Source organism: Dermacentor andersoni, chromosome 5 (assembly GCF_023375885.2).
Source record: "Dermacentor andersoni chromosome 5, qqDerAnde1_hic_scaffold, whole genome shotgun sequence".
Classification (NCBI taxonomy): Eukaryota; Metazoa; Arthropoda; class Arachnida; order Ixodida; family Ixodidae; genus Dermacentor; species Dermacentor andersoni.
The window spans coordinates 175,730,092-175,741,247 of NC_092818.1; the positions used below are offsets into that span (position 1 = coordinate 175,730,092).

The 11,156-nt window shown below is 45.2% G+C and overlaps 1 protein-coding gene across 1 annotated transcript in view; it reads right to left on the reverse strand.

Moving 5' to 3' along the window:
- Positions 1 to 11,156, reverse strand: part of LOC126531645 (atrial natriuretic peptide receptor 1-like) — a 92,834-nt gene extending 81,678 nt beyond the window's left edge. Inside the window, exon 1 of the mRNA XM_050179263.3 lies at positions 10,565 to 11,156. Within this exon, the coding sequence (XP_050035220.3) occupies positions 10,565 to 11,150 (586 nt within the window). The 5' untranslated portion in view covers positions 11,151 to 11,156. The remainder of the gene's footprint in view (positions 1 to 10,564) is intronic.

Here is an 11,156-nt window from a genome sequence, read left to right on the forward strand (position 1 = left end):
CTTGTCTATATGATTAAATTCTTCGATCTACAGCTACGCTCTCTATTGAGCTATGCAGTTGTTTATACCCAACGAAAGTAATAAACAGTTCCACCTTGCTGGTTTGTTGAACTGAACGTTGAGTTCCGCGCGTAAATAGCGTCTTTTAATCATGGTCGATCCACGCAAAAGAAGTTAGCACCAAACGGGTATTGTCAACTGATGTGTTTATTGAAATCAGATTCCTTAATCTTAGTGCAATTTTTTTACCTCTTCATAGCCGATTTCTCAGAGTCTGTTGCGCCAGGTCATTGAACAAGAACAACAATAACAGTGGTTTATGAAGAAAAATAACCACAGACTTCGAACAAAATTACAATGTTTAGTTTTCTCAGCCATTCAAAACACTTTAAAGAAAGCACACAGAAGTTGTGCGTAAATCATGGAGCGTTGATGAAACGATAGATTCCTATTCTGCAACGTTACGTTCTCGTGTCAAAGGTAATATGGTGTAGTTCGGTAAGATAATTGCAGACCATAGACATGTTATACTATTTCGTCACAATAAATATTTTATTATTTGTGTTCCGTTTCTTGCGGGGCCGTTTTATTGCTAAGTTTCTTCCAGCACCCTTCATCAATTCCTACTTCAATAAGTTGGCATTAGCGTCTGGAGTTTGCTAAGAGAAAGAATGAAACATGTCGCGAGTGCCGAAGAAGTGCAAATTACTCATAGCGTTTAACCTTCACTCCTAATATGTGGGTCATTCCACGCCATATCAACCAGTGTGTTTTCGACCGTCACAGATATAGCTCAAAAATTTTCACAAGCTTGTCGAAATTAGACAATCATTTCCGGGTTTATTTTTCTTGCCAAACATTTTCTAGCATAATGGCGAAAATTTATTGTTCTTGCTCAGCTAAGCTAGAAGGTACGAATCTTTTTTTTCTTCTTTCAAGGGCATGTTGTATGATTTAGACATTCATAGGGTATATGGCAAGACATTGAAATGGTGTAACTGCCAAAATAGCCAATTTCTTTCAAATATTTGAATACTTGAATTGCACCGGCAAAGCGACTAAAATTGAAAAGTTAGAATTCATGGATGCTTTCACGGCAAATCCATTCCAAACTTTTCTATTCCAATTTTGCAATCAGCCCTCCTCGATCTGTGAAAAAAATTTTTGGGTCCCCCCACTTCGCCTGTTTGTCACGCGATGTCACGAAAATCACGATAGCTCCCTATCTGATATGACGTGTACACACCGATTATGCACGAATAGGCCAAACAACAGAAATACAGTTCTGATTCAGCGCCCTTTCGCCATGGATGGAATAACTTTAATGAAAGGTCCTGCGAGCTACGGGGCGCAAGGTCCCATAGAGCGGGCTACTCCCACGTTGGGACCTTGTAACTCCCTGGCCGCATCGTGGGCTCGCTGGACGGCCCAGAGCTGCTCCGCCATGTCCGTGCTGCGTAATGCTTCTTGTAGCCTGACGGAGTCTTGATCCTTGTTTTCGTGGGTCAGACCACACGGCCAGAGCAAGTGATGTACGTCAAGTGTGCTATTAGGTCAGAATTTTCGGCCTGCGCCCACATTGCGTGTCTCTCACGCGACGTCACGAAATCGCGAAAAATCACCCCGTAAAAGTGACGTGTATGCGTTAAAGATGTTGCAATATGTAGAACAAAACTGATTTTTTTTCTGGATAGCCGGAGACCATCCCTTTTCGAAAGGAATAGAAGATGGCTGCCCGCCGATCTCTCAGGCACTGACTATTCGCACCTTCCAGAGAGCATATATTTATTTGCATATAAAGTAAACTTTATGCACAGCAGTATGATGTTGTCGAGCCCTTTCGGCACGTATAAGACATCACTCTACCAACTCTTTGCTGAGGATCCGTTTTAGCGGCATTCTTAACCCTTCGTTGTGCGCCGCCGCAATTTTCGACCAGCCACCGCAAGCTGGCTCGGTCCCGTCGAAGCCCTCTCCACTTAAACGTGCTCCTCGCCTATTGTCAGCCAATCAGATAAGAAAAAACTGCTCAATGTAGGCAATTTTATTCGTTTGGAAAGCAAGCAAAAGTGACCTCCTATAAACGAGGACAGCGTTTGATTGGGCTGTTCAGAGAACGCTGTGGGTGACCGCCCGATGCTTGCGTCGGCGTATTTGTAAATTTGACGTAAGGAGATTGGACCAAAACCAGATTGGAATAGTTTTATGTTATAGGGCCCCTTTTCTCGGAACGTAGCAAATTCCAAAAGACACAAATTAATATCAGGATCGTAGCCCGGTTGACATAGCATATCCGAAAGGCGTTTGAACTTGTGAAGCTTCAGCAGATCGCACGAGAAAAAAGAAAACTGCAAAGATAATGTTCTTTCTTTTTGCAAAAAGTTCGTTTCCCAGGTCAAAAAAGTTGCTTTGGTGGTCGGCCTAAAAAGGTCTGTAATGCATCAATATATATCCAAACGTGACTGCTATGCATGTGAGAAGTTAGAAGAAGGTATTTTTTAAAGGATTTGGAGTGGAATGACCCAGGTAAATGTATACCCCTCATCCTCACGGTATGAAACGCGTAAATTTAGGCCGAGTACAAGTCGTTCCGTTTCCGCCGTGTCGACTTCGCGTTAAAATGGTGCATTTTTGGGTCTTTCAGAGTTCATGCCACATAGAACTCTAAATGAGTAACGTCGTGACACTTCACTCCCGAGTAATTGCGCTGATTCGGTATTCTACTTTAATATTCCCCTCTCGTGTTTTATTCCATGGGTACAGGACATTAAACGCTTAAAAAATGAAAGAAAATTACGCGTGGTCATTATAGACACGAGTGACGGCTATCACAATGTTCTCAGTCGCAGGCTGCAGTAGGCCAGCGTCTTGCTCACAGAAAATGTTTGCGTTACTGTAAAGCTCAAAATACATGCGTCGTATACTGTCAAGCGCGTTCGGGTCGAGATTATACAACGGGCAGCTGTCCTGCTTCTGACGGTGGTTAAAAATAGAGCTGACAACCGGTGTCGTAGAGGGGAGCGCTAGTCAGAATTTCCCCTTGCGGCGGCGGGCAAAGGAAATGCGTGTTCTAGGAACGAGAACAACTACAACACGTAGAAAAAAAGAAAAAGAAGCAGCTGGAACCAACAAAAGAACACCCCAAGGTTACCGCATGTGACGGCACGGGCACTATTTGAAAGGCGCCAAAGTTCGTAACTGTGTGGAGTCAGAAAAGGTTATGGCCCTATAGAAGTAACAAAATTACTTATGACCGTTCTTTCTTGCCATCTTTCTTTTTCTCGAATTATCGTCGGCCTTGTTTTACTCACACAAGTTATAAGAAGGGCTTACAATAAGATTTCAATAAGATTTCATTTTTCGAAGTCAGATGGGCAGCTCATACTAAATTTTGGCCTTGGGTGTGCATGAATATCGGCTAATAAAGGCAAGCTTTTTGCGTTAATAAGTACATCTGAGTACTTGTACGCAGACAACCCCAGTAGTGCCAAGTAGACGCTCTGGTTCGTAACATGCCAGCTGAGTAACGTAAGATTTAGGTAACGATCCTGCCTCCTATACACTGCACTCACTCGGTTACGTGGCATATGTCAAAAGCAAGGCGTCTCGTGGATTTGAACTGATGTCGATAGCACATTGAAACACGAGGAATTACAATTAGGCGCTACTGATTACGGCCAGCACTCAGCACTCATGCTCACTATGCTCAAGCTAGCTTTAGCTTCCATTGACTAAAGTTAATAAAGAAGCTCGAGAACAAGTAAAGGACCGCGCAAAGAACGACGCAACGAATAATATTAAGCGTAACGTAAGAAACTAGAAGAGAGCGCTGTGGATCAGAGAGCAAACGGGCATAGCCGATATACTAGCGGACATTAGAAGAAAAAAAAATGGAACTGGGCAAAGAATATAATGCGTAGAGTAGACAACCGGTGGACCATTAGAGTTGCAGAATGGGTGCCAATGGAAGCGCAGTCGAGGACGGCAGAAAACTAGGTGGGGTGATGAAATGAGGAAATTTGCAGGCGCAAGTTGGAATCAGCTAGCGCAAGACAGGGGCGATTGGAGATCGTAGGGAGAAGCCTTCATCCTGCAGTGGACAGAAAAATAAGCCTGGATGCTGCTGCTGATGGCGATGACGTAGGCTGTACGTATGCAGTCAACTTCTGACTGCCTTTCTAACGAATGGACACATATCGAACAGCAGAAACCAGGGATCTCAATACGCGTTGCAGCAGGTAGTGCGCAAGCCACCAGACTACCGAAGTCTCGTGTCCTCGTCGCGGTGAAGCGACTGGGCAAGCGAGAATGCAACGCCGCCCGCTCCCTAACACAAATATTTGGCCGTCGGCGCGCAGTTCGCCGCGCGTGGAGCATGCGATTCATCTCTCGCGCTTCGCGCCCTGACGCGCCACGGCGTGCGCGGTTTGGCGGTCGCTTAGGAGATTTACTGGGCGTGGCGTATCGCACACTTTCGTTGGCCCGATTTTTTGCTCGCCTTCTCCTTGTTTTCTTTTCTCTTTTTTTCCTCCATAATCCACAGAGTAACCATTGGCTTCGGCCTATATGCCGGTGGGCTGAAATAATTGCTACGAAGGCTTAGCGGCGTGACGCCCAGGGTGTATTTGTTCATCGCGCAATGAAGATCGATGGTAGTGCCAAGGAGAAACGAGGCGGTCGTAGATTAAGGTTGCAAAACGTCACGGACGATGGTCTTAGAGGCAAGAATCTCAGTGCCCCAGTTCGTGCATATGGAGCTCTATTCGCAGTGCGATTATTGGGCATATCTGCTTTCTTTATTTGTGCATTTTATATTTCTGGACCTAATCGACGACATAGAAGGCGCTAACATTGGGTAACTACAAGTTAAAGAAAAGGGGAATGGAGAACCGAAATAGTAAATGAGAAAAGGAAGTGGAAAACATTCATTAAAGGTAGCGACTCCACACAGATACCAATTAAACAACTGATTGGCTGGAAATAAGATCTATTTATTAATTTATACTCTCTCACACCCCTCATAGAAAGGAGAGGGGAGATGCAGAGGAATGTATCTTTCACGATCTGTAATGGTAATTAAAAATACTTCGTGATGCTAATGAAATAACTGATTTGGCTAGAAATAAGAAACTAGAAAAAAGAAGCCGTAGATCGCGGCCATGCTGCTTCGCGTTGGAGTGTGAGGGATTACTTTAATGGATGGTGGTTTCGATACAATATGTGCGTAAAATGAGCGTACGTTTAATGCTAAGTAAGCGAAACTACACTTTTTCCTGACAGAAAGGTGAGTTAACAGTGATTGTCACTGTTGAAAGACAAGCGCGTCTTGGCGCGATAGTGTACCGTACGGTTTATTTTTTAGACTTCGCTACCTTCGGGGTCAATCCACATTGTAGACTGCGCTGTCTGCGGGATCGACCCAAACGTTGAGTAAGCCCGCATTTCTGCTTTCTGTTTTAGGCGCGCAGAGTTTGAACGAGCGCATACGGGTGTAGGTTCGGATTTTTTACGCCTAATTACACATTATTACTGCACCGCACATAGCTATGCGCTGACTTAGTGCGTAGTTTTTGTTTCAAACTTCCTTTTTTACGCCTTTATCATTGTCTTACCTGGACTAGAAGGTCTCAAATCGTCTCATTTGATGAAACGAAAGTGGTCAGATACCCAGAGCCCACGAATCCAAATTGATCTGAAGTAACTAAAGAAGATCCTGTCTTCAAAGAAGTTTAAGGTCCTTGGGAACTACATAAACCTGCAGAAAGTGGCTACCGCGAAATGAGAAGCTCGCTTTGCGGTACCCCGTGAGCGTGTACATTATTTAATCAGTCTTCCTGTTGGAGGTTCAAAGCTGTCTAAATTACGCGGAGCATGTCTTTTGGAATTAGTAGGTAGCAAGTTTTTATTCTACCCGCGCGTTTTATAACACTCTGCAAGCATCAGTGACCGAATAAGTCAGACGTTGAAAGCACCTTTACACAAGATGCAATTGTCTTTGTTTCAACGATGCTTTCGCGTTATCGAAGCCCGAAGCTGCGCTAATTAAGTTTCGCGATGTTTAACATGCCGAAAAGAAAGGCAAACGTTCACGGCCCTTTATAGTTAACAAGCCGATGCAGACATTTAACAACATTTACTCCATGTGTGTGGCGAGAAGCGGCGAACACTTACTGCGTCACACGGTCGAGCAATGTCCTCTGACGTCGAAGAACGTCCTTCCAAGAAGGAGACAAATGGTGCGCGAAGGAGTTTGGGTTAATTAAGGGTTTTGCGGCCGCGGCCACTCGTCACGACCGATAAGTGCACCGTTTCAATGTCAGCGAGTGTGACCGAAGTCACGCTCGCACGCGGTAGGCGGGCTGCCAGGTTCGCTTCACGGTGCGGAGACCAAGGGATGGTGAGAGCTATTTGTGGCGGAGGAGGAGCGTCACACCATCGTGAAGAAGTCATTCTTTTCCTAGAGCGCATTCAGATCTGCCCAATAACATTGGCTAATAACTTCTCAACGTATGACGTCTGGATGCGCAGGTTTGTGCTTTCCGAGGCTGCTGCAAAGTGATGAAAATTGCTTCATGTTTGGGATAAACTGAACCGAGCGCATTCCAAGTGATTGCCCCGTCCTTATACAGTATACTCAGACCACACCTGCTGGGCAACCGCACATGTCTAATCTTTGGCGTGTGACTCCGTACGAAACCACACATAATGTTTTTATTTTAATGAGGAATGCTGGCTACGCTTATGCCGATTTTATCTTCAGGGCAGGGTCGTACAATGGCAGCGTCGCCTTTCCTATAGATGACGTCACAGTGACGCCGCGTGCGCTTTCTGTTGTATAGGTGGAGTCAAACGCAATGCGATGGACGGAATTCAAGGTGACGCGTCACGTTGCTAATTTATTTGACTATTTTCTTCATTGATTGATTGATTGCTTGATTTGGTTTAAAGCTCCAAGCAAGCCAGGGGGCTCTGAGAGACGCCATAGTTGAAGGCTTCAGATTAATTTCTACTACGAATGGCACGTTAACGTGCACCAAAATCTCGGTCGGTGGCGGCAGCGTTTTCGCTGCTGCCATCGAAACGTGGCCGCGGGGATGCGAATCGAACCCGCAACATCATACTCAGCAGCTCAGCAGCAGAATGCCACAGCCACTGACCCACCGCGGTGTGTTTAACTTTGCGTATAGACCCCAACGTAGGTGTTGACTGTAAGAAATCAGACGTCGTGCCTGTTGTATAACTTTTCCCATTCAGTGCGATTCAGAGACCTTTGTCAATCTGAAGTTTTTAAAGACCATGAACGCGCGTTATCTATTGCAAAGTAAAGCTGAGTGAATTATACTCATTCAACGCACAAGGCATCCGTGTATTACATCTGCTATCAGAATCCTTATTTTGTCCTTCGTTCCGAAACTGCACAAGGCAGCCTGGACGAAGAATGAGGCTCAGATGTAACAATAATTAGCCACCTTCTGTCTTCGTTTTCGAAAAAATTACAGTCTGAGAGTGATTTCTGTTCTTAAAAGGCCTGTCTTAAGCTGCTGGAGTGCACATATCTGCGATATGATGCTGGTGCACTAAAAGAAAAGAAAAAGAGAAAAAAAAAGATAGAAGAGAGAGGGAGAGAAAGGTGTGCTTGTATGGATAAAAAGCTCCTTTCTGTTGATTATCACACCGAACAGCCCTGAAAGCTGTGCGTTACCTCGGGAATAAAGTTTGATAAGTAAATGTCAGGTCGCACTCATCACGCAGATTATTCGAGCGTGCACGCCTCTTTGAGCCTTTGTAAACGCGCTCTCAGTATGCAGAGACACCGCGCACGGCGCGCGGGGCCGCGCTGGCGCGTGACGCGAATACATATGTCACTTCTGCTAGTGCAAGGCCCGCTAACTAACAATGAAAAGTTCCGCGCCCCTAATGGTGACTTCATGTCGTCTCTGATGAGAATTTAAACACGCTTTTCGTGGAGACAACACGCGATAACATTTTCCCTGCGTGATTCAGTGCATGCACGGTCAAGAGCTCACATTTCTTGCTCACTTGTAAATGTAAGCCTGTTTTTCGTTTCTATTAGTACACGTTGCAATATTAAAAATAGTACTGATACCATTATATGCGAGAATAATCAATTACTTTTATAGGCGTGGGCATAATAATGTACCCTAGTGTTACTAGGCAACAACTGAATCTGATATTACGAGCGTCTTTATTAGATTATAGCGTATCAGTTGTAGTCTGAGAACACGCAAATATCCGATTGGTGTGCTGAAATAAACTGACGCGCAAATGAGACGTGTTCTATGCTGTTAACACTGATACAGTTAATGTGGTCTGACAAATAAATAAAGGATGAATAATACCGATAGATGGTGGCATATCTTTTTTCTTCTTCCAAGATGGCGAGTCGAGGGTATCGGACTGCAAACGTGTGCGTCCGTCAACGTTATTGTTTATGTAGTGTAAACATCATGTGAGTGAGATAGTGCATCGCAGAGCTATCAGAACAACGCGTTGTAATATGCATAACCAACGGCGTGCTTTGACCATTTAAAGGATATGACTAGTCGACTTGGTACATCGGAGATAATGCCGGTGCATGATGATTATATTCGATGTTTTTCTGCTATGTAGTAAATCGGTTGCGACAGATAACTGATGGTCGCAAATTACTGCGTTGAACATTATTGTTATATAAAGTAATAGCTTGGGTCTGTTGGTGAAGGATACCTTAGATTTCGCAAAACCAGAGCTTACACGAAACACAAAGAAAAGTGAGACATATTTATTGCGCTGACTAACCATATCTAAGTGGTATCGCTTGTGCCTCGTCTAAGCGCTAGTCGTCTGCAATCTGGAACGTCTTCGTATGCAGATAATGACAGGGGTTTGCTAAAAGCAAAACTTCACACTACACGGAACACAATGAACATGAAGTTCTAACTGCTGAACTTCATTCTTAGCCAAAGAGTAACTATACATGCTCTTTCCGTGCCACTATACTGTAGAAAAAGTAATGGTAAGAAAAGGGATACCTGAAATCAATCGATTGAACGCAGGCGCTACGGGTTGTCATCAGGGTCAGAAGCGGCCACCTGCAGTGTCTTCTAAGTGCTCCCAAATAATTTGCTAGCAATTAACCGGGCTCTACTTGCGCTTACGGCTAGTTTAATGTGGCCGCCGCCATGGACACGCACGTATTCTCACAGCTCTCTGCCGTTGGCAGCTTAAGCGAAGGTCTGTTTAGTTGCTGCGACGCAGAAAATACATTTTCATTGGGTCTCCTCAGCAGCACATTAGACAAACTCCGCCAGTACTACTTGAAATACCCGCCGTGGTTACTCAGTGGCTATGGTGTTGGGCTGCTGAGCACGAGGTCGCGGGATCAAATCCTGGCCACGGCGGCCGCATTTCAATGGGGGGGAAATGCGAAAACACCTGTGTACTTAGATTTAGGTGCACGTTAAAGAACCCCAGGTGGTCGAAATTTCTGAAGTCCTCCACTAAGGCGTGCCTCATAATCAGAAAGTGGTTTTGGCACGTAAAACCCCATAATTTAATTTTTTTACTTCTTGAAATGTTCTATCAGGAAAGAGGCGTTGGTCTTATATTTGCCCAATCTTCTGAATAATATCAAATCTGTTCTAAATGTTGCACAGTTTATATCTTGTTCGCAGTCATATCGCATCCAATATATCTTCTCACACATTCGTGTTCTGGCCTATGCAAAAGAATGTATATACTTCAGAACGCAGTTAGTCCACTTGAATGTTTCGCTTATTCACGGCCCACTGCGATCCAGCAAAGGGTTGCGACAAAACTTGGTAACTGTGAGTATTCACTCACTAATGGCGTGATGGTATGCTATTGAGTACACCCAGTGCCGTTTGTTGAAGACTTAAATCATGCACAGCAATTAGAAAGAGATTATTTCCGCAATTATGGAAGCCGTAGGTGCATTTTATGACATTTCATGACGAATATAATCACACGTTTCAAAAGAATGCATTGTGCTAAGGCCGACAGCGCACAAAATTGAAACATTCGGCGCACTTGACATCGGAAAGGGTAATTTATAAAGTTAGTGCCTTAGAGCTGCAGCTAAAATAAACCTGTGAAACGATCAGATGTATAACTGTTGCTAAAGGAGAAAATTGTGCAGCATTACGACTGCATTTGGTAATACTCCGGCGTGTGCGTGCGTTTCTACAGGGCACAAACGAAACATCAGAACATTGCACCTCGCTCACTTATCTTCGCATCAAAGTGAATAGGGGAGCAGTAGGATGGGAACGAGTTACCCGGACCCGTTAGTGAATTGACGCTGTCAGATATTGTAGAAGCACTCGTTTGATTAGTTTACTGTCCTGATTTTTAAAAAATCTGTTCTACTACCTTTTCTTCTGTCTCTTGTATTGTTGTGCCCAACTCGCGCAATATCCCTGAATAGGGCTGCAGTATTTGAAAATGAATGAATGACTGAATGAATGGTCCACTTCTCGTAGCTGAAAGAAGGCATGCATTAAGTGCTAGTGCACTCAACAAGATTCTGTTAAAGCTGACTTACTCCTGGCGCATTCCTTGATGTCAGCCATGATGGCCCGCAAGTCGGACATGACCACCTTGGTCTTCTCGTTGCGTAGGAAGTGTCTCTTGCAGGTGATGCTCATGTTGAGACCCTCGGCGAGATCAGTCAACTCGTTGAAGAGTGACTCGTAGTAAACGTTGCGGTCACGGTACACGATGCCGAACCTGCGCCACTCGAAGTGACCCAGGAAGGCTAGTATTGCCCTCGCCTTGTCCCTGAGGACGTACGACGTCCTTATCAGCGTCGACGTCTGGTTGGCCGTCCGCTCAAAGCCATCTCCGAGGCCGGTGACGATTGGGATCTGCCGGTAGCCGGCGTAGCTCTCCACGATGTACAGGTCGCTGCTGCACGATGGTCCCACGAACGCCGTGACGTGCGGCTCGCTCCGGACGAGGTCCGTCGCCTTGCCGATCGCGTAGCGCGCCGAGCAGCGGTGAGGGTAGTAGGCCGGAGTGAGCCGGAGCTGGGTCCCGTACACGCGGCGGCAGGTCTCTTCGGCCGCGATGTCGATGGCAGGGCCGATACGCTGGATGTCGAAGCGATTCTCCTCGGAGTGTGTCACCATGATGAC